Here is a 24,006-nt window from a genome sequence, read left to right on the forward strand (position 1 = left end):
ATACCAAGCTGGCAGGGGTTGCAAGTGTTTTGGAGGATAGAATTAAATTCAAAATGATCTAGACAAACAGTCTGAAGTAAATAGGATGAAATTCAATAAGGACAAATGCAAAGTAATCCACTTAGGAAGGAACAACGAGTTGCATACATATAAAATGGGAAATGACTGCCTAGGAAGGAGCACTGAAGAAAGGGATCTGGGGGTCATAGTTGACCACAAGCTAAAAATAAATCAACAGTGTAACACTGTTGCAAAAAGAGCGAACATTATTCTGGGATGTATTAGCAGGAGTGTTGTAAGTAAGACACAAGAAGTGCTTCTTCTCTTCTACTTCATGCTGATTAGGCCTTAACTGGAGTATTGTGTCTAGTTCTGAGCACCACATTTCAGGAAAGATGTGGACAAATTGGAGAAAGTCCAGAGATAGCAACAAAAATTATTAAAGGTCTAGAGAACATGATGTATGAGGGAAAACTGAAAAAATTGGTTTGTTTAGTCTGTAGAAGAGAAGACTGAGAGGGGTCATGATAACAATTTTCAAGTACATGAAAGGTTGTTACAAGGAGTAGGGAGAAGAATTGTTCTCCTTAACCTCTGAGGATAAGACAAGAAGCAATGAGCTTAAATTCATGCAAGGGCAATTTAGGTTGGACATTAGGAAAAACTTCCTAATGATCAGTAGGGTTGTCAGGCGCCCAGTTGAAAAGGGACCCTGGCAGCTCTGGTCAGCATTGCTGACCAGGCCACTAGTAGTCCAGCTGGCAGCGCAGTGAGCTAAGGCAGGCTCCCTGCCTGCCCTGGCTCTGTGCAGCTCCCGGAAGCTGCCGGCATCTCCGGCTCCTAGGCACAGGGGCAGCCACGGGGGCTCTGTGCACTGCCCCTGCCCCAAGTGCCGGCTCTGCAGCTCCCTTTGGCCAGGAACCATGGCCAATGGGAGATGTGGGGCAGTGCCTGCAGAGCCCCTGGACCCTCTGCCTAGGAGCTGGACATGCTTGCTGCTTCCGGGAACCACCTGAGGTAAGCACTGCCCAGCCGGAGCCGAAACCCACTCCTGCACCCCAACCCCCAGCCCTGAGCCCCCTCCCACACCCAAACTCCCTCTTGCACCCCAACACTCTGCCCCAGCCCTGAGCCCCCTCCCACACTTTGAACCCCTTGGCCCCAGCCCGGAGCCCCCTCCTGCACCCTAACCCCTCATCCCTGGCCCCACCCCAGAGCCTGCACCCCCAGCTGGAGCCCTCACCCCCTCCTTCACCCCAACCCCCTGCCCAAGCTCATGAAAGTCAGTGAGGGTGGGGGAGAGTGAGCAACGGAGGGAGGGGGATGGAGTGATCGGCGGCGGGGCCTCGGGGAAGGGGAGGGGCAGGGGCAGGGCAAGGGTGTTCGGTTTTATGCGATTAGAAAGTTGTCAATCCTAATTGTCAGGGTAGTTAAACACTGAAACAAATTGCCCAGGGAGGTGATGGAATCTCAGTCATTGGAGGTTTTTAAAAGCAGATTAGACAAACACCTGTGAGGGATGGTCTTGATAATACTTAGTTCTGTCTTGAGCGCAGGGGACTGGATTGTGACCTCTCAAGGTCCCTTCCAGGCCTACGATTCTATGATTCCATGAAATGTGTATGTGGCGGTGGGGATGGGAAGAGGATTTCCTATTTTATCCAAACTTCTCTACACGTTTCTGTTGCTCTCAGGGTGCTGCCAAATAAGGGGGTCATTTGTTAAAGCCAATAGTGACAATCCAGGGAAAAACATAAGGCTCTGTCTTGCCTGTAAGGCCCAGTTCAGCATTGTGGGCACTGCAAAGCTTCCCGACCCCGGAAAAACTCACAGATCAGTTTTCTGTCCACTCTAGGGGCCACTGGCACAGAACTGGAGCGGGAAAGGGAAGATATATTAAAAACTGCAGCCTTTGGATACTTTCTTAAATTGAGTGATGTCTCATGAAAACAGAATCCTTCCACAGCTGTGGTTAGAAGATGAGAGAAATTCCATTTGTCTTCACAAAACCTGTAGAGTCATTCCCAGTGGAGAAGAAGAAGTGTATTCTTCTTTACCTGCTGAGGCTGGAGACCTCCCGCTATAACAAGGCAGGCCCGACTTTGTTCCCTGTCTCTGGTACAGCAGTTGGTGCAAGCCTCATGGCCCTGCATTTGCTTTGCTTTTCTCAGGTATGATAGTGCTGAGATGGACTATCGCCTGGCCTGGCTACTTACTGAAAGAACCGCTCTAGCGTAATGACCACAAAGCCATCTCCATGGCAATGGACATGTTCTATTCTGTTATTGGTTTACTCTTAAGATGCAGGCTTAGTTCTCAGGCACTACTAAGTAATCTTGCCAGGGAGGTGGTCTCTGAAGGGGATAGTCTCTTCTCCATGCATGCATGGAAGTCCTCCAGCAGGAGGCACAGATGATTCAGAGGCTGTCTGTGTGTGGGCCATGGCATAGCAGTCGTTCAGCTGGTCTGTGGGATTATGGACAGGGTCAGGATGGGTTATCACAGGATAAAAAACAAAGTATTGTACTTATATAGTGGATTTAAATACAAAAGATCTCAAGAAACATTACAAAATACTCACTCGGGAGCCCCACCCCCCATCACCCACAACTGAAGTGCTGTCACCTCTGAGGTGATGCACAGCAGCTGATTAACAGGAATTTTTAGATAGGGATAACATAATTACCGTGCCCATGTTGGAACTTAGCCAGGATACCAAGGTTATCTTCCTATTCTTGCAAAGAATCTTATTGTTGTAGGAGCAGCAGTGATCTGTATGCTGTGTATAACCTGTATTCTCAAAAGGTCTGTTACACCTTCCCTTCCCCTTTTGTCTCCTGTCCCTCTTTGAATACCTGTGAAGTGGCTTTCCCCCTTCCCCTCCCTCCTGGAATGGTTGTGAGATGAATGGGCTGCTTAAGCAGCTGGAAGATCAGAAGAGCTCCCAGGTAGACAAGGTATTTGGGACTCTAGGCAGCGATCACATGCCCAATGTGTGGACACTGCCCGAGGTGGAGTGTGACCAAGCAGACGCAACCAAGTCATCTCTAGTTGCAGGCCATGAGAGAAGGCCCTTAAAAGGGGAAAGGGCCATGTGCTCAGGAGTGCACTCACAAGATTGTACCTCCCATAAAGGCCCTTCGTCCAGACCGCCTGGCCAGTGGTTCGCTGCGTTACATTTCATCGTGCCTCGGGAAGACTTACCTTCACCGCACCATCCATTGCTGTGCCTGTCCTGGGAGCATGCGTGTGTGAGTGTGAGTGTGACCCCACCTTCCTCTTTTGAGTTTAGCTATCAGTATAATAAACGTGCTGCTTTCTGCCAAACTCTGGTGGGTCATTAGTCCTCCCTAAGCTTACTAGCTGGCCCAATTTCGGGCAACGTTACGAGATCCTCAATTATTATAAACAGTCAGGACTTAGGTCATGGCTATACTTGCAGATGTAGAGCTCTGTGAGTTAAACCCGCCTTTGTAAAGCGCAGTAGGGAAAGCGCTGCAGTCTGTCCACACTGACAGCTGCAAACGCACCGGCATGGCCACATTTGCGGCACTCGCAGCGGCGCATTATGGGCAGCTATCCCACAGAGCACCTCTTCCCATTATGGCGCTGTGGCTTGTGGGAAGGGGACGGGGAGGGCGTGGCATTCTGGGTCCTCTCCCAATGCCCCGTGATGCATCGGTTCGCATCCCAGCATTCCCTTTGCTTCCGTCCACATTTGGCGGCATCTTTCAACGTTTTTTGTACTGCGCGCTCTGTCTTCCCTTTCAGTCTGCAGGAATGGAGCCCGAACGGCTGAGGAGTATGCTGACGAGTCTCGCCAGCATGTCACATTTGGCAGTCAAGTTATTCCTTATGATCCAAAGTGACAGTGAGGGCTCTGACGATGATATCGACTCGAGTAACGCATATGACACGAGTTTGCTTGTGGCATTCACGGACATGCTCACCACCGTGGAACGCCGCTTTTGGGCTCGGGAAACAAGCACTGAATGGTGGGATCACATTGTCATGCAAGTCTGGGATGATGAGCAGTGGCTACAGAACTTTCGGATGAGAAAAGCCACTTTCATGGGACTGTGTGAGGAGCTCGCTCCCACCCTGTGGTGCAAGGACACAAGATTGAGAGCTGCCCTGACGGTGGAGAAGCGGGTGGCTATTGCAGTCTGGAAGCTGGCAATTCCAGACAGCTACTGATCAGTTGCTAACCAGTTTGGAGTGGGGAAGTCAACCTTTGGAATCGTGTTGATGCAAGTTTGCAGGGCCATTAATGCATCCTGCTCAGAAAAACCGTGACTCTGGATAACATGCATGACATTGTGGCTGGCTTTGCACAAATGGGTTTCCCTAACTGCGGAGGGGCGATAGATGGAATGCATATTCCAATGCTGGTACCAGACCACCTAGCCTCTGAGTACATTAATCGGAAGGGGTATTTATCGATGGTTCTCCAGGCGCTTGTGGATCACCCTGGGCGTTTCATTGACATTAATGCAGGCTGGTCCGGAAAGGTGCATGACGCATGCATCTTTCGGAACACTGGTCTGTTCAGGAAGCTGCAAGCTGGGACTTTTTCCCAGACCAGAAGATCACCATAGGGGAAGTTGAAATGCCCATTGTGATCCTTGGAGACCCCTCTTACCCTTTAATGCCATGGCTCATGAAACCCTACACAGGGAGCCTTGACAGCAGCAAGAAGCGGTCCAACACCAGGCTGAGCCGGTGCAGAATGACTGTGGAGTGTGCTTTTGGCCATTTAAAGGGCCACTGGAGCTCTCTGTATGGGAAGCTGAACCTGGCCGATGACAGCATCCCCGCGGTTATATCCACGTGCTGTACCCCCCATAACATTTGTGAAGGGAAGGGTGAAAGATTCACTCAGGCATGGAACTCGGAGGTTCAACACCCTGGAGGCTGAATTTGAACAGCCAGAGAACAGGGCTATTAGAGGGGCCCAGCACAGGGCTGCAAGGATTAGGGATGCCTTGAGGGAGCATTTTGAGGCTGAAAGCCACCAGTAATGTTTGGTGCCCTGCACGGGAGTGAAGTGCAGTGCCTCCAATGCTAGTAGGCATCTGTGTTTGCTACGCTGACTTGCAGTGCCTGTTTCTTTCCTGGGTTAAGGTATCTTTTACTTTATGCAATAATAAGGAATGTTTTCAAAGCCAAAAAATCTGTTTATTGAAAAGAAAATTAATTTATTGAAAAGAGACGCAACTGCTTGGGAAACAGAAAGGGCAAGGGGGTGGGGTTCGGTACAATCACAGATTTGCATATGTCCTGTCTGGAGTGCGGTGCAATGAGTGCTGCACTTCAGGCTGGCTATACTGCCTGCTGATGGGGGTTGAGTGCAGTGGGTAAGGGTCGTAGTTTTCAGGGCTGGGTGGTGAAGCTACAGGTGCTGGAGGCAGATGGTGGCGGTAGGAACCTGGATGTTGGGGAAAGTGGGTTGGAGGTGACGGGGGCACAAGGGAAAGAGTTTTGGGACAAGGGCTGCAGTGGGGGGCGGGCGCGGTAGCCTTCCACCTGCATTGCTACGAGCGCCTGTATCGAGTCCTCTGGGCGCTCCATGATGCTTAGCAGCTGCTCCGTGCTTTGGTGCCGGTGAGCCGCATTCTGCTGGCGGACCCTCCTTTCGCTCTCCTGCCACTCCGGCACTTTTTGATTTTCATTACTTGAATGCTGCATTACTTCATGCAACATGTCTTCCTTGCTTCTACGTGGCCTCTTTCTGATTCTTTGGAGTCTTTCGGCCGGTGATACCACGGACGACTGAGATCTCAAGGTTGCATCTGTAAAGGCAAAATGCAACACTTAACAGAGGCAGCATTGTTCACACCAGACAGAGCAATCATTCCCCATACTTAAGGGCAAGCCCAGTCTACACAATAGCATAATTTGCCTGTCCCAAAGCGAGCACACAGAACCCACGGGAGCCCCAAAGTGGTGAGTAAGCACAGGGTCAAGCGTGACTGATTGTTTCACGGCTGTACTGTCCTCTGGGTTTCTGCACCTTGTGGAGAGCCAACAGTGGTGGGAGGCCCCTATACTGAACACTGTCCCCACATTTTCCACAGGAGTTCGTCCTGGAAGATATCTCGCTGCTGAGGGTGACCTGGGAAGCAAGGGAGGGTCTTCTACTGCAATGCAGATTCCACCCTGGCCCATCTGCAGCTTGCCTGTGTGCAGCAGTGGTCCCCCCGCCCCTCACGGCACAGTGGCGTGGACAAGTTAGCCTGACTGGGACAAGGTCCACAGTGGCTCTCCCAAGAAACCTGCGCAAGCGCATTGCCCAACTTCTGGATGAGACCTATGAAGAGATCACTGAGGCTGATTACTGCGATGTGAGAGAGCACATCAATGCCCTCTTCCGCATCTAGGCATGCATGCAGCCCGAACCCTCCTCGCCCCAAGAGCCCACACCGAATAACTTCCTTCCCAAAATAAAAGCCGCTTACCAGGAACCTCCTCTGGTGTTTGTCCTTCCCCAAGCACCGGCCGCCGCAACTGGCTACCTTCCTCCTGGCTTGAGAACAGCTCCTGGCTGCATGCATCTAAGGATTCCAGGGTGTCTTCCTCCACCTCAGCACCCTCGCTCCCACTCTGCTCCTCATCCTCCTCCTCCTGCCTTGTTGCACTGGGCTCTGAAGTGTCCATGGTGATCCCCGGAGTGGAGGTGGGGTCGCCCCCAAGTATCACATCTTTGTAGAAACGGCAGTTCGGGGCAGAACCGGAGCGGCGGTTTGCCTCGTGGGCTTTGCGGTAGGCATTCTGCAGCTCCTTCACTTTAATCCTGCACTGCTGTGTGTCCCTGTCATGGCTCCTTTTCATTATGTCCCTTGATATCTGCCCAAAGGTATTGTAATTCCTACGGCTGGAGCGTAGCTGGGACTAGACAGCTTCCTCCCGCCAAACACTGATGAGGTCCAGCAACTCGCCATTGCTTCATACTGGGGCTTGCCTGGCACGTGGAGGCATGATCACCTGGAAAGATTCACTGAGAGCACTCCATGCCTGGCTGAGCAAAAAGGAAGGGGATTTTCAAAATTCCCAGAGAATTTAAAGGGCGGGTCTGATGGTTGGTCACCTGAGGGCAGGGCAGTAGAGTTCAAAGTGATGACCAGAGTGGCTAGCACAGGCATTGTGGGACACTTCTGGAGGCCGATCAGAGTGCACTATAGGACCAGGGCGTCCACATTGGCACCGCGGCGCTCCAGCGGGGACGCAGCGAACGTTATTCCACTTGTCGAGGTGGAGCACCAGCGGCGCTGTAGCTGCGGAGTCAGAGCGCTCTATGTGCCTTGCCAGTGTGGACGGGTAGTGAGCTAGTGCGCCCGGGCTCCTTTTTTGTGCTGTAACTCGCAAGTGTAGCCAAGGCCTTAGTGTTTACTTTTCACGCTGCAGTTTGCTCCCTTCTAACAGCATAGGTTCAGTACTGACTCTGAGGCATGAGGGCCGTCTAATGAACAGCTGACATGTGTAGCATGTGGGGTTTTCCGTTGGAATCTCCTATCCAACTACTGACCAGATTTGATCCTGCTTAGCTTGGGAGAACTGATGAGATCACCCAGCCCAAAATGCAGGGCTGGAAAATAACAGTGTGGGTTATCCAGTCTAGCCTTACCATTTGGCAAGCCATCTCCCAGTATTGTTGCCATTAACTTCCTAGTCAAAGTCCTCTTCATAATCAGCTTTGATGGCGCCTTGACCACTTCCCTTTGGATGTTACTGGATGAAATTTACCCCACACACAGATAGCCAGCATGAGGCCTTTGCAGTATGTAAGCCCTATTCTGAGGGCAGAAGTGAAATGTAAGTGGCCTCATGCTGGCTCTCTGCACTGGTGAATTTCATCCACTGCAAAGAACTTTAACCTAACATCTACCCCAATCTTTTGCTTCCTTATCTTCTTTCACGCTGTGGAGTAATAGTTCAGGCGGCGTTTAATGTTCCTGTGGCTTTGAAAGTCCTTCAAAAATATTAAACCACAAAAAAGCTCCTGCATTTCCATTCCAGACAGAGGATCTAAAAGTTAAGCATTTTATCCTGGTTTTTTTTCCCCTTCTCAAGCCACAGGGCAGCTTTACAGCATCAAATGCTTAATAAAAATACTTTTGCTCATGGTGTGGGGGCTGTTATGACATAAAATATTGTGCTGAAAATGTTTTCCACCAGCCTTGCGGTCATTCCAAACTGTCAAACGTTCACTGAAAGTTTTTTCCTCTGTCACTGAAATTTCTTGACAGAATCAAATCCAGCCTGGTCCAGAAGATCCTTTAAATCAGAGCTTCTTCATCAGCCAATCTCTTTCCAGGATTCCTCAGTGTGCTGAAGCATTGGATTTTGCTAAGGCTGCGAATGACTCTTGGGAAACGATAGGGAGAGTTTGGCTGGCTGGAGAGGGAGTAGCCCAGAGAAAGTAGTATTCCCTGAAGAGGGGTTTGTGGAGCACTTCTGAGATTTGAGGAGAACTGATTAATCACTCTGGCCTGATCAAAGGCCCATTAAGTCTATGTGAGTCTTTTTGTTGACTTCCTTGGACACTGGATTGAGGCCATGGTGTTAACTCTTCCCCTTGTCTCCACTTACTAAGTCACATTAAAAGAAACAAAAATATACATTTGATATGACTTTCTGCTGAAAGCAATTGCAGTTGTTGCCACAGGGATGTTATGTGATTGCGAATGGTGTATGGAGGGGAGGTGCCCATAAGACTGTTTCTCTATTAAGATGTGGGTCACGCTAACAAAAAGCATGAGAATCCTGAGGTAGACCAATCCATTATGACATGTAGAAGTTTGTGTAACTCTTTCAAAGTGATTTTGATAGGGGTTACAGCTCCTAGTTTTGTTTTGTTTTTAAGCAAGAACACTTCAGAGAATACGATGAGTTGTGAGGGGAAAGAGTTTAAATTAATGTATGCTATTGTGAGGGGAATCTTGCTCCAGGGCTTTCTTCACTAGAAAATTATATCAAATTAGAACACTACTTTGATGAGTTGTGCTAACTAATACCCTATTGGCCACAATTTTTGCAGTCAGGGACAAGTGAAGTTTAACATCATGTCAGCAGGTTGTGGGTAAGTCATAGCAATACCAGAGTTTACCTACAAGCAACTGACACAATGTTGGACAGAGCTGTCCCTTGGGTAGGACGAATCAGGGTGACCGCTCCAGGCCCAGTACTTTGGCTGGTACGATTGGCTGGTGTGCTTGGTCCTCGAAGAGATGAATCCGACACTTCTACCCTGAGCTCTGCAGCCCCCTAATGATGGCCCTGATGTTGGACATGACTTTTCCCAGTCTACAGGGACTGTAAAGTTGTGGTCATGTTAGTTCACAAACAACTCCTCAAGGTTGTGTTCTAACCTGATGTAATTCTCTAGTGAAGATAAGTCCCTAGCAATAGGTAAAGTTGCAAAGGTTTGCAGGTTTTGGTCTCGTTCAGATAGAGCCAAAAGCTTAGAGGCCAAAATCTGTTCTCAGTTACACCAGTATAAATGTAGAGTAAGTCCACTGACCTTTGGGGCATTATCCTTGATGAAATGGGCACTTATTCATATTTACAACAGACATTTCATTTCAAGCAAAGCAAGTAGCAACTTGGGAGTCCCATGTGTCCTGCAACCTGCAAGTTGAGCCTATTTCAATTGCCTTGTCTGGTGGTGCAGCCTAAGTGGTTGGGTGTAATCCCCCATTTCCCCAGCCAGCACTGAGGAGAATTGTCTTCCTGTCTCCCATTCCTATAGGCTGGTGTCCCTACAGCTACATTTATATAAACTTCTTATGGGTGGGGATCTTTGTGGGACTTGGGGCTGCTCTTCAAGTGACTGTGGTATAGGTAGCTGTGCAGCTGTTACAGTTCATCACAGGAGAGACACACTCCGAGCTCTCTTGTGGAGGTATAGCCTTTGTTCTTTCCTGTTTGGTTGTTTTCATTATTCTTTCAGATGGAAAGGCCTTTTGTTTTAGAGCCCAGTTTTCTCATCAGATTTCTTGTTATGTTTTTCACCCACCAAGAACAACCATATACTTTCTGCTTGAATGACATATAGAACAAAAATAAAGTCTCCAGGAGAGAACGTGTGTGTCCTTTCTCCACAACATGCTATATCATTTCTTCTTCCTGGTATTAGGGTTGCCAACCCTCCTGGTTTTGCCAGGAGTCTCCCAGAATCGGGATCTTATGTACTGGAGGCTACTGAGGCCAAACTGGGAGATTTTAGGTGCAAAGAGTCTGGCGGCGCAGTGGGGCTAAGGCAGGTTCCCTACCTGCCCTGGCCGTGTGCTGCTCCTCGAAGCGGCCGGCATGTCCCTGCAGCTCCTGCGTGGTGTAGGGATCTCCACACGCTGCCCCCACCCCGAGCACCGACTCTGCAGCTTCTATTGTCTGGGAACTGTGGCCAATGGGAGCTGTGGGGGCGGTGTTTGCAGGCAGGGGAATGGAGTGAGTGGGGCAGGGCTTCGGAGAAGGGGTAGGGGGCAGGCAAGGGTTTTGGGGTTTTTGCGATTAGACAGTTGGCAACCCTACCTGGTATCGGCGTTGACGAGTAGGTTTAGTCGTCTGGCTAATAAATGCATGCAAAAATATTTCCAGACTGCTCTGGTTCAAAACTTACTTAAAAACATGCTTTTTACTGTAAGCCAGGATTATGACTAACACTTTATCTCTCATTCTTGTAGTCTTTCCTCCCCACATGTTTATACTTCAGAACTAGGCTTTTTTATGCTATTACACCTCTTAAAACGCTAGAAGCAGCATGGCTTATTGCTTCAGGCCTCGAATGGGGACTATATCTTATACTGCAATCGGAGATGCAGCTGCAGCACATGTCGACATATTAGCTACCGAAAATAACAATAGCAATGCAGCAGCAGCAGGGACCATCCAGGTCCCTTGATATGTACTCAAGCAGCTTGCCTGTGCTGCCATGGCTTCCCCGCTGGTGTTATTTGAGTTAGCTGGATCGAGACTAGCTTCGGTATGTCTACATGTACTACAGTCACACCCGTGATTACGGTGCAGACATACCCTAAGGTAAGGACACTTTAGTTCTACTCCCTGCTTGAAAACTGACTTGTGTGACCTTTGGCAAATCACTTCACCTCTGTGAGTCTCTTTTTCCTGCCACCCTTTTTCTGTCTGGCCTATTTAAATTGTAGATTCTTTGGGACAGGGATTGTTTGCTATTATGTGCTTGTACAAGTGCTTAGCACAATGGGTTTCTAAGCTCAGTTGTGGCCTCTGGGCACTGCTGAAATGACAGTACTATTATTCTGATCTTATTGAAATCAATGGGAGGTTAGCCCATTTGTGGCTCCCCCTTCTTTTCCTCTGCTTGATCTTCGTAGAATTCTTGCAAACCTCTGCTCGTTGCTACCACTGCTTGTCAAGCATTTTTAGACCCTTTGGATGAAGAACATATACATCCAACTGGATTGAGCAAAATTAATGTTTTCCAGTTGGATTGAAAACCTGGGAGAGCTGAGGTGCAGGTGTGCGGGTGCCTCCCACAAACCCAGGTGCTTTAATAATAGGATGGAGCTGGCTGCCAAACATACAGGCTCCTCTCTAGGGGGAGATTTAGTTTCATGTACACAAGGAGGAAGGCCAGCAGTTGCCAAGCACGCACAGCATGGGAAACAAGGAGATTTGAGGAGTATAAAAAGTCCTGCACGCTTAATTGGTGACAGGCTGATGAAAATAAGTTGGGCCTCTCACATCAAATATATGATAGCCTCCTGTTGACCTCTTAAACCTTCCCCAGGGTCTGCTGCGATGCCAGCCGGTGGCAGAGGTATCTGTTGTGTGGGTGATTGCAAAGGTGGTCACAAATGGAGCTGTTATTTCTTTAAAAGTTTTAAGATGGTTTATATATAGATAAACCTCCTGAGCCTTCATGCAGTGTGTGTGTATGTGTGTGTGTGTGAATATAGAGCTGGTCAGAGGTGCTAGAGCGGCAAACTGAAGGCCTCTGTTTATCCTCAAAACAGCTAGAGCATGAGAAGAGCCACTGCTTTCCCTCAGCTCTGAGAATAGTTTGGACCCATTCGGTTTTTGGCTTCTTTACTGAAACTGCCAACAAAAGAGCCTTTTTTGTGTTTGGGTTTTTGGCCCATGGGAACTAAAGGGAGACCACCTTGCTCATTTCCTGTAGGCCATGTAATGACAATTTTCTTTCACTAGCAATTCAGTCAGGATTTGAACTGGTGACTTAGAGGTGCCATATTTCACGCAGCCCCGGAGCTATGCATTACTCATTTGCTCTTACACTAGAATCTCTTTGGCACCATCATTGTCCACAGTGGTGACTGAACTGCAAATTGTTTAGTGGTTTGGGCAAAGTGGCGGTGGGAAGAGACTAACGGGGCAAACACCTCAACCCCAAATGTGTCTGTGCAGCACACGGGGAGGGGGAGGAGGCTGGAGCAGTGCACTTGAACTGGCTCCATGGCAACTGCTCCAATTCACATCTGACTTAAAGCCCCTTTTGTACCCTGCTTTGTGAGCTGTGAGCTCAGGATCTGGCTCGGCTGCTTCTTGGTCTCTTTGACAAATCAAAACTGATCCCTATCTCCTTTATAAACATCCCTGTTATGTGTTTGTAGACAATTCAATTTCTTTTCAGTCTTCTTTTCCCCAGATGTAATCCACCCGGTAAAAAACAATAAATTATAAATTGTAATGAAAAAGAGAAAAGAAAAGTAAAAGCCTTTTGTGACTTTGCCTTTCACCCCAGTGTGCGTGGTGGCCTTTCAGCTTTCAACTTTTAAAAGGCTCCCTTCCCAGCCATTCAATTCCATTCGTTTCTATTATTCTTTAAATTACAGCCATGATCACTGTGAATAATTCATGTGTGTGAAGTGATTTGAACAGCCCTGGGGATTAGGAATCTTTGGCTAGTTCCAGAGCTGCTGAAGGGCAAATAGTCCCACTTGGCAATGAGTATTTTTAACAAAAAATTGCAGTTTTTGTATTTATTTTTCCTGTTGTCTCACAACTGGGCCAGCACAAGACACCTGGGTGCCACTTAAGCCCTCAACATAGAGTTTAAATGGGACTTAATTGGTGCCTAGGTCCCATGCAAGGCCTCTGCCCGGGGGGTGAATATCATCCTTTAAGATTTCTCCATCACAAAGCTGGTTGGCGGTGTGGTCCAGAGAATCCTCACCATTAGCAAAGCATGACCTTGCCCTACTTTTCCAGATCTGCACAGGGCAGTATGAATAAGAGTACTTGTGGCACCTTAGAGACTAACAAATTTATTTGAGCATAAGCTTTCGTGGGCTACAGCCCACTTCATCAGATGCATGCAGTGGAATACAGTATTTTCCACTGCATGCATCCGATGAAGTGGGCTGTAGCCCCAGAAAGCTTATGCTCAAATAAATTTGTTAATCTCTAAGGTGCCACAAGAACTCCTATTCTTTGTGCGGATAAAGACTAACACGGCTGCTACTCTGAAACAAGGCAGTACGTTTGCTTTGAGTTTGGGGCATTTTATGTTACACTGGAGGTAACTCATTATTATCTGTAACTGTCTTTCACCTCTGTCCATTTTGGTGATAATCACCAGAGTCAAAGCCATTTACACTTGCCCAGGTGGCTTGGTGCAAACTAAAACAAGATGCTTTTAATTCATATAAAAATAAAGGCAGTGTTAAAGAGGTGCTGACTCAAGGGTCACAAACTAGCTTGGATAAACATCTGAGTTCCCTGGTGTTTTATAACAACCTTGTAGGTTCACCTGTCTCTATGTGAGGTGTCACCCAATTAATTTAGATTTTTGGCAATGGTTGAAATGAAGTCAATTCAGATCGTAAGCCCCGTGGGTCAGGGACTTGTCTCATAGGCCAAACTTGGTTGGTCCTCACGCACTACTGTAATAAACATGATTATTAATAATAATTAATGAAATTACCAACTGCACAGTGCAGGTGCGGGGGGTTGCATATAGAAATGCCAAATAAGAAGTGATTAGCTGGATAAGGAGGGCGCCCTGACCCTTTGTTACTGAGAGTGCTGCAGTGCAGTCCGCTATTCCTCCATCCTAGAAGCAGGAGGAAGGCCACATGAATTTATTATTATTATTAAGTCTTTATTAAGTCTTCTCAGATCCACCCTTTCTTTGCCCACATCCTGCCGCTATCTTTCCCCTGTGCTGTTGAGAATAAGAGTGCTCAGAGGCCTTACTGCTGTTCAGAGCTTAACTTTGCTGATATCCACTTGCAGGCTCTGCTTGCAACTGCACTGAAGGGTAACAGCCTTGTGCCCTGGGCAAGGATCTGCAGGATCAATGTCACAGAGAGGAATCCTGCTCTGTTGTGCATGGCTGTACTAGGCAGAGGACCCACCTGTGGCGGAGGAGGGTTAGGCTCTGGTTTCAGCTGTGCATATGACTGAGAGTTCAAATACATCCTCACAAAGAAAGCTGAGCCGCTCGCACCTCTCGCTGCACCTTGCTCTTGTGGTTTTATTCCTAACCACAAATGCTGCACGTTGGAGCTCACGTCAATAGAACCTGCACACATGATGATACGACACAGTGGTGGCTGCAGAGCTTCCGTTTGGAACTCCCTGTCCTGCATTGGGGTCCCCATGCTGCTGACACAGTTACAGGGTTGAGATCTAAAGACTGTCTCTTTAGAATGGGCATGGACGCACCATCAATTATCTGAGCTCCAGGGAAGGGAGCATTGGGGAGCCTCTTGCAATGGCTGCCAGGAGAGGACTGGAACTGCTCAAGGGTAAATACGTTGCTACTTCATGACAGATTGGTCTGGTGAAGATGTAAGTTGCATTTATAAGGAGATTTTGCTGAAATTTCCCCCCCAAAAAATTCTTATGTGTTCAGCACCATGTTGGGTCTCTGGACAAGAGGAGATTTTATCATAAAATGTTTGCATTTTTGTATCCTTTACTGATGTATGGAAGTTTATCTGTAGTCACTAATTCCTCAAAACTGAATCAATATTTAAGCAACTTTAAATTTTACACATGCATGAGGCAGAAACTCAGCTTCATGGAAGTTAATGATGAAACCTCCACTGACATTAGTAGGGCCAGGATTTGGCTCTTGGTGTTTTGAGAAATGTAACCTTAAAATCCCTTTGTGTTGCTAATTGCATTCTTTTCTTCTTTTTCCTTAAGCCCCATGAAGAAAATACTCTGAAGACAATGGAGCTGTGACATTCTACATCAACTTGCCAACTGGAACTATGGAAATTATAGAAGATTGCCAGCACACTCACGCTGGGCTAGTGCCAAATGGATACATGAACAAGATTTTTCGAGCCAATCCAGAGGATGGGAGCACTGAGACATTAAAGATTTGTGACCTTCAGCACTGCAACTCCAAAGGCATCAACCAAAATGCAAGGGAAGAGGCAACCAGGTATAAAAAGAAAGCCAAGGGCAATCGGATTTGGAATTTTGTTAGCCGAAGGAAAGGTCCCTCCATGAATAACAAAAGACCCCAGTCCATGATCCTGCTAGGAGATACCTCAGAGACCTTAGAAGAAAAACGCAAGATGTCCTTCATGGAGAGGGTGAGGTCCTTAAAAAAGCTAAGAACCTCCAGCATGTCTAAGAATGTGGATTTGAGACCCTCCAAAGCCAAAGTTTCTCACATCCCTGAGGAGGACCAGGAGGACAGTGACCAAAGGGCAGCCTACAGGATTAAGAAACTAGCCGACAGTCAGAGGCCTTTCCGTCATTCGTATGCAGGGTACATCGATGATTTGGATTCTTCCTTTGAAGACGTAGAATTAAATGTCAACATTCCAGAAATTGATGCCAATGAAAATAAATGGCTCAGGGATATTAGTGTCAGAATACACAGTGAAGATAATGATAGTAACTGCCATAAAACGTCAACTAGAAAGAGCAAGTTTTTGAATTTTGAAAACTCTAAGAGTTCTGAGATTACAGAAAGGGACAATCAAAAGAGGTGTCCCATGCTTCCCGAGGAGAGCAGGAGAGGAAAAAGCTCTGATGTCTGGAGCTATCTGAAGGGAATTTCATTGTCTAGCAAAGATAATTCAAAATTGCTTGATCAAAGTGTTGAAACAAATTTCCAGAACTTAGAAAATATAACTGATAATTCTGCTTCTTATTTTGATTTTGAAATGAGATGTGAGGAGAATCTTAGCCAGCCTAAAAAATCAAACAGTGAAATGAAAGCCAGTCACTTTGGTGGTGTTCTTCGGTTCTTTAACAGTGTGGCTGAGGCAGCTAGGAAGTGGCGAGGCTCTTCCCGGACATTTTCGCAGGGAGAGCAAAGACCTCAGTCCAATTTCAGAAGTCAGAGGCAGGAAGCCTCCTCCCACAAACAGTCTTTGGTTATTGAAAATGAAAATGCCAGAGCTTTCTCTTCAATGGGAATGTCATTGCAGTCTCCAGATTCTGGGATCTGGGATAATCATAGTTCTGAGAGTTCAACAGGAAAAGCGCTGCCTCAGCGAAGTGTTGAAGCAGAGTTATCTCAAGAGATCAGCAGCTCTGCTCTGAACAATGAGAATGATAGTTTTAATGAAACATCCCTTCCTGACCTTGGGCCAGGTCCATCCATCTCCCCACTGCCAGAACTTCCAGATGACTGTTATGCTCTGTTAAGCATACAAGGCCTATCTAAGGCTCTATCACAGTTTCCAGACATGCCTGTGACTGAATTAGATGCTCGAGACCCGGGCAGCTCTCCGGCGGCGGTTGCTCGGGACCGGCGCAGCTCTCCGGCGGCGGATGCTCGGGACCCGGGCAGCTCTCCGGCGGCGGATGCTCGGGACCCGGGCAGCTCTCCGGCGGCGGATGCTCGGGACCCGGGCAGCTCTCCGGCGGCGGATGCTCGGGACCCGGGCAGCTCTCCGGCGGCGGATGCTCGGGACCCGGGCAGCTCTCCGGCGGCGGATGCTCGGGACCCGGGCAGCTCTCCGGCGGCGGATGCTTGGAAACTTGGAAATATTGAGTTACATTTGAAAGACAGGGCTAAGACAAAACTGGGTAGTCAGGAACTGAGTAGCACTCCAGAGTATACTGAGTACACTAGGAGTACTCCAGTGGATATTCAGGACCTGGACAAGACTCAATCACATTCTCAAGATCTTTCTAAGAGTAAACTGGATACTCAGGAAACAGAGAGTGCTCTGGCTGGTACTCAAAGCCTCTTAGCAGCTACTCTTTTAAAACATGCAACAGATAATGAGCAAGCTTTAGAACTGGAGGATTCTCCTATCAAAGAACATGAAATAAGTTTACCAGTAGAACAAATTTCCATGGAGAGGCCAGAGAAAGCAAATCACTTTAAGTATAGTAAAGTGTGCCATCAGATCCAGATGAGCCTCTGTACAATTGTCTCCTTCGGGGAACTCAACAATGGAAAGGTATGACCAATCTTCACTGTAACGCTGTCTCAATAAGACACTATACAATCACTATTATACAATACTCCCTCCTGGGTAGAAGGTCTGCAGGCAAAACTGGTTTTGATATAGTTTATCTGGTCTTCCAATTCAATTAGACCTTCATATCATGTATGGATGAAGGCCGTGGATGCATCTTTTAAAGCAGACACAAAGGAGTCAGTAGGCTGATGGTATCTCTGAGCTACTTGCTTTAGAACTATTTGGCCACATCACACTCATCAATGTGCCTAGGAAGGGTAGCTGTGGCAAAAACAGCCCCAGCATAGAGAGAAACTTTACAGTTATTTCCAAAAAGCATCTTTAATTCCCCTCACCCCCTCACTTCCCCCCACACTTTCAACTCATTCAAAGATTTGACTTGATATGTTACATGGATTAAAAACTGGCTAACTGATAGGTCTCAAAATATAATTGTAAATGGGAGAATTATCACTGAGCGGGTGTGTTTCCAGTGGAATCCCACAGGGATTGGTTCTTGGTCCTTGGTCCTACACTAGTTAATATTTTATCAATGACCTGGAAGGAAACACTAGGTCACGGATAAAGTTTGCAGATGATGCAAAAATTGGGGGAATGGTAAATAATAAAAAGGACAGGTCACTGATTCAGAGTGATCTGGATCACTTGGAAACCTGGGTACAAGCAAACAACATGTTTTAATAGATCTAAGTGTAAACGCATACGTATAGGGACAAAGCATATAGGTCATACTTAGAGAATGGGGAATTCCAGGAAGCAGTGACTCTGTACAAGATTTGGGTGTGATGGTGGATAATTGTCTGAACATGATCTCCTAGTGTAAAGCTGTGGCCAAAACAGCTAATGCGATCCTGGGATGCATAAATAGGGGAATCTCGAATAGGAGTAGAGAGGTTATTTTACCTCTGTATTTGGTACTGGTGTGATTGCTGCTGGAATCCTGTGTCCTGTTCTGGTGCCCACATTTCAAGAAGGATGTTGATAAAATTGAAGAGGGTTCAGAGAAAGGCCATGAGAATGATCAAAGGAGAAAACTTGCCTTCCAGTGATAGGCTAAATTACTTGAGATCTTTGAGTTTAACAAAGAGAAGGTTAAGGGGTTACAGTCTATATGCATCTAAATAGGGAACAAATATTTAATAATGGGCTCTTCAATGTAACGGGGAAAGATAATGATCCAAAGGCTCAAAGTTGAAGCTAGACAAATTCAGCCTGGAAATAAGATGTAAATTTTTAACAGTGGGGTAATTAACCATTGGAACAATTTACCAAGGGTGTCGTGGATTCTCCATCACTGGCAATTTTTAAACCAAGCTTGGATGTTTTTCTACAAGATCTGCTCTAGGAATTATTTTGGGGAAGTTCTATGGTCTGTGCTATGCAGGAGGGCAGACAAGATGATCACAGCGGTCCCTTCTGGTCTTAAAATCTATGAAAAGTAGAGGTTAAAGTGTTGAAATTCTTCAGGTTATGCAGGATTTTTAAGAATCCAGTGGATAAATTGTATTCAGCACTTTTGTTTCAAGCCCCAGGCTTGGATTTTCAAATGGACCTAGTGCTGTTGTTAATGATTATTTGCATTACAGTAGAATCTAGAAGCCCCAATCCTAGACCAGGACCCCCCTGTGCTAGGTGCTGCCCAAACACAGGAAAAAGAGATGGTCCTTGCCCCAAAGAACATGCAGTCTAAGTTATGTGCCTGATTCCCATTGTCTAACTCAGATAGCCCCCTTCGAAAGCCCCAACCGTAGTTTACTTTCATTTTGTCACAGGTTGAGCATCAACAAGTCTTCTAAAGACCTTCCAAAGAACAGTCAAATGTGGTATTTAGAGCCAAGTTATAAATCTATTTAAAAAAAAAAGAATTTTCCATGTGAAATATTGCAGGTTGGTAGCACCAGAAAATGTCTGACTTCTCTGTCGGTCTGATGCCAAACCTGGGTCCCAATCCAAAGGCCTTTGAAGTGAAAAGACTCCCTCTGTGTTTCAATGGGCTTTGGATCAAGGCCTTATTCTGTGCTCATCTCTGTAGCCTCTGAGTACCTATGTACCTCTCCATATGTGACAGGTATAGTGTGGACAGCAGAGGTGGTGTGCTCTTACCCCTCCTTGTCACATGCTAATGGGCCTCAAGCCTGTCTTGGAGGGACCAGTTTCTATGTATGAGAGAGATCATCAACACATGGGGCCCATTCAGTCATTGGCTCTTTGCCCAGTTGGTCAAGGCACACCTTCCTTTCAGTGCCAGTTGCGCTGGAGACTTGTGGATGCCTGTGCTCCTGGAACTGGACTGAGACGCAGCTACTCATTTCACACACAGGCTGCTGCTAGTGATCCTGAGACAGGATGGAGGGCATTTTTTTAGGTGCCAGAAGGGGAATGCTTGCCAGTTCATGAACAACTTTCCTCCCTTCCAGAGACCAGACACTGCAGAGGTGATGAGACTAGCCTCTCTTGGAAAAGGGTGTCATTACAACGTCTGAGCCAAAAAAAGATGTTTTGGCAATTGGCAGCAGAATATAAATACTGAGGTAAAAATTCCTGGATGCCTAACTCCAGGCTGAAATGGATATGGCTATTCTGATGTGTATCATTTCTTGCTATATTAATTTGGCCCTGACAATGTGCACAGCGCTGTACAATACACAAAAATAGACAGTTTGTGTCCCAGAGAGCTTGACGTCTGATTACAGACACTTACAAGATGGGATGCACTGGGAAAGTCAGCAGTGAAGAGAACGGTTTAAACCAGGGGTGGGCAAACCTTTTGGCCTGAAGGCCACATCGGGGTATGGAAATTGTATGGCATGCCATGAATGCTCATAGAATTGGGGGTAGGAGTGTGGGAAGGGGTGAGAGCTCCAGCTGAGGTGGCCGGCTCTGGGGTGGGGCCAGAAATGAGGAGTTCAGGGTGCGGGAGGGGATTCTGGGGTGGGGCTGGGGATGAGGGGTTTGGGGTGCAGGAGGGGGGTCCAGGCTGTGACCGAGGGGTTCGGAGGGTGGGAGGGGGATCAGGGCTGGAGCAGGATGTTGGAGCTTGGGGGGACGGGTTTGAGGGCTCTGGCTGGGGGTGCGGGCTCTGGGATGGGACTGGGGTTGAGGGGCTTGGGGTACAAGAAGGGGCTCTGGGCTGGGATCGAGGGGTTTGGAGGGTGAGAGGGAGATCAGGGCTGTGGCAGGGGATTGGGTCGCTGGGTTGGGGGCTGAGGGGTGCAGGTTCTGGGCTGCGCTTACCGCAAGCAGCTCCTGGAAGCATATCCCCTCTCTGGCTCCAAGGCGTGGCCAGGTGGCTCTGCGCGCTGCTCCGTCTGCAGGCGCCAGCCCTGCAGCTCCCATTGGCCAGGAACCGTGACCAATGGGAGCTGCGGGGGTGGTGCCTGGCCACGCCTCCGCGTATTACGTAGGAGCCAGAGTGGGGTCGAGCCAGAGGAGGACCATGCTGGCTGCTTCCTGGAGCTGCATAGAATGGGGCAAGCTTCCAACCCCACTGCCCGGCTGGAGCTGAGGGCCAGATTAAATGATCTGACGGGCTGGATGTGGCCTGTGGGAAGTAGTTTGTCCATCTATGGTTTAAACAATAATTAATTGTTTAATGATAAATCCCTTCTTGTGGGCCTCATGGAAGAAATGCTCCTTAAGAAGGTCTTGAGTGAAGAGAGGGCAGTGGCTTGTCAGACAGGGTTCAATTCATAGGAGGCAATGTGGAAACATGACGGACTGACAAGCAAGCTAACATTAATCTCTCTAACCCAGTAGCTAGCTGAGTGCAATGTATATATCTTTATATGTAATCTCAAGGCTCTTATAGCTAAATCTAAATAATTTCCCAGGTTAGCTGCATGAACAGGATATGTGATGTGTCCTCTGATCATGGCCGGCCTGCTGCAGCTCACAGATATTACCAACAAACTTAATCTAGTATGGCGCTTGAGATAATTGGGCAGGAAACTTCCCCTGGAATTCCTGTGGAGTGTGATGAGGATAATTGTCGTCCAGCCTCGGGAATCCAGGATGCTCAAGTTTCTTTTGGTGAAAGGAACATTCGGGTTAAAGGGAAAATATCTGTCCAGTGGCAGTTTTCACTTGGTTTTCCAAAGCTGGATATGGTGGTAGCTAGAGAATGAGAAGCAGTTACAACTTACCAGTGTTCTAGCAGAAGAGGAAAGCCCAAAATAGCTGCAAAGGAGGAAAATGCTGGAAAAGCAGCAGCAGGAGTGGGCACATGGCCTGAAGGGAGCAAAGAGCCCATCTGGAATTCCTATACAAAATATTCTTATGTATCTGGGGGATTTGCCTGATTGTGCTATCAGGGAGTGGCAGTTGGAAATCTTTCATCCCAAACTCGACATGCTTAAACTGGAGTATTACACTAGTAGAGATCTCTGTGCTCTTGCTGATACAAGGACAAATCCATCAGCCCCTGGACACCCGTGAGTGGATCCACCCGCCTCTCGAGGCTGCGGTTCCATTGCTCAAAGAAGGGTCTGGATTTCAGGTGAAGTACTTGGCATGTGGAGGGGGAAGGTGATGTTAGGGTGGGTGGTTCAGATGGAGAAAATGAGAATCCAGCCGCAGTGAAGACTAAGTGATAAATCCTGTGAGGCTTAAAATGTGCCAGGGATCCTGCAAACTTCTCAGAAGTTGAAATAGTCACAGTCAATATCTGCAAAACAACCTTCCATAAAATATACAAAGGCCCTGGTCCTCACTGAGGACAAATGAATAAAACAGATGTGGAGTTTCCAGATGTGGCTCTTTGTGAGATCAGACATTCCCAAGAAAGCTAAAAGACTGGAGATAAGCAGTGTGGTCTAGTGCGCAGGGCACTGGACTGGGTTTCAGGAGAAGGGGGTTCTGTTGCTAGTTCTACTGCTGACCTGCTGTGTGACCGTGGACAAGTAGTCTCTCTCTGCCTCTGTTTCCCTTTTTGGTGTCACAGACTGTAAGCTTCTCAGGGCAGGGACTGTCTGCTGTTATGTGTATGTACAATGCCCAGAACAATGGGATCCTAATGTTGATGAGGGTCTCTAGACACTACCCTCCCTAATATAAATAAGAATAAGAATAATAATTTTCAGAGACTAAAAACCTACTTCTTTTTCAGACTTTTAGTTAACTTTAAACTTGCCCTGTCCATTTGCTCTCAGACCCTACTGAGAATTCTCCTCTCTTCCTGGGGCACACCAAACCATTCAGCCAGAAAGGATCTGAGGAATTTAAAGAATAGTAGGGGTTAAAATCAGGTTGCAAATGGAAAGTTAGTGATAACCTTAACAAGCTGAACTGTCACAGCTCCAGAGTAAAATCTGCCGCCTGATTTTAAGCTTCTGGATAAATATTAGAAACAACTGGTAAGGTGAATGTCAGGTTCTTCTGGAGCTCAGACCATTTAAAATCCCAACCTGCCAACTGGCCAAAGCTGCCATCTTCATTTCTACCATTCCAAGAAATATAGCATCTCCCTGCAATCTGCATCATCTCACCCAAAAAGGGCACACAGCTCCCAGGAGTGACCTCACAGCATCTAGCATCGCCGAATTGCTGACCCGACAATATCAGCATTTCGGGAAGAAGTCAGCCTGGAGCCAGTGCATAGCCAGGTTTGATGTCACGATGTGCTCTCCCAACTTCCATCAGTTTGAGGTGGTGGCTGGGTGGGAAGGGAGGATGCTTGGTTGTCGTTGCTGTAGAATGGCTTAGAGCAGACACACACCAAAATGCAAAATCCAGCTCTTGATTTCTAATCACCCCACTCTTGGGAGGGAGGGATGTTATAGATCCGTGGTTTTGGAATGATGTGGGGGACAACTGCAACATTTCAATCTGGGTTCATGTTTCAAACACCACTTCAAGCCCACTTCTGTTGTAGAGACCCCCCCCCCCCCCCCAAAAAAAAAAATCCCAGTTACCTCCAGGTACTGAGTATTTCAGCCCAGCCTTTCCCACACTTAATAGAAAGTGTCGCTCTTAACAGTGAAAGCACGGTTGGCTTTTACCTGCAATCCTTTTGTGCCCTCTGCTGGCTATTGGTGAAATCAGTAGGTTTCGATTTTCAGGAACTAATTTTTTACCAGCTACCTACTGATCTGAATTTTCAGTCCAAAAGGATTCCTTATGGATTCCTTCAGATTCTTGTAGCTGCATGGAGTAAGCCGGTAAGTAAGTATGTTGTCTCTATTACCTTTTTCTGGGGGCATGTTGCAGCCAGAGCTGTGAAAGTCAGATTCCTGCAGACTGCAGCCCTGCCTGGAAGGTCATCTTCAGGATTTGGGTGCCGTGTCCAGACGACTGTCTGCGCCTGAGCCACAACAGATTATTCACTCACAGACCCCTGCCACTTTGTCTGTAAGTGCTGCCTAAGCTCCTTTGTGAAGATCTATTCAGATTAGTTTCTGAATGCTGCTTGAGACTATCTGGGTACGGAGGGGTTCTCTTATGAAACAGGCAGCTACTGCCCCAGATTGCTATGAAGTGATCCCTCGTTCTGTGGTTGATACTGCTCTAGGTCATTGGTGGAACAGCCCACTTCCTCATCTTAATGTTGGTGAATATCATGCATGGAACAAACCTGCTTGCATTGTTACTGCCACTAAAGATCCCCCATAAA

At 47.4% G+C, this 24,006-nt stretch overlaps 1 protein-coding gene and 1 long non-coding RNA gene across 5 annotated transcripts in view; one reads left to right on the forward strand and one right to left on the reverse strand.

Annotated features, from left to right (window-relative positions):
- ARHGEF9 (Cdc42 guanine nucleotide exchange factor 9) overlaps positions 1–24,006 on the forward strand; it is a 302,987-nt gene that overhangs the window by 34,014 nt on the left and 244,967 nt on the right. For 3 of the 4 annotated variants that reach the window (XM_007060176.4, XM_027822604.3, XM_037908835.2), the window contains exon 2: positions 15,151–17,378. In XM_007060176.4, the coding sequence (XP_007060238.3) occupies positions 15,219–17,378 (2,160 nt within the window). In that variant the 5' untranslated portion in view covers positions 15,151–15,218. Of the gene's footprint in view, positions 1–15,150; positions 17,379–24,006 lie in introns of those variants that run through there. The other variant, XM_043522547.1, reaches the window with a different exon arrangement.
- LOC122461693 lies at positions 5,529–22,288 on the reverse strand. The gene is made up of 3 exons (XR_006283797.1): positions 22,277–22,288; positions 9,308–9,312; positions 5,529–5,674 (listed from the first exon to the last, which is right to left on the reverse strand). It is a non-coding gene; the product is annotated as an uncharacterized LOC122461693 (long non-coding RNA).

Source organism: Chelonia mydas, chromosome 9 (genome assembly GCF_015237465.2).
Source record: "Chelonia mydas isolate rCheMyd1 chromosome 9, rCheMyd1.pri.v2, whole genome shotgun sequence".
Lineage (NCBI taxonomy): Eukaryota > Metazoa > Chordata > Testudines > Cheloniidae > Chelonia > Chelonia mydas.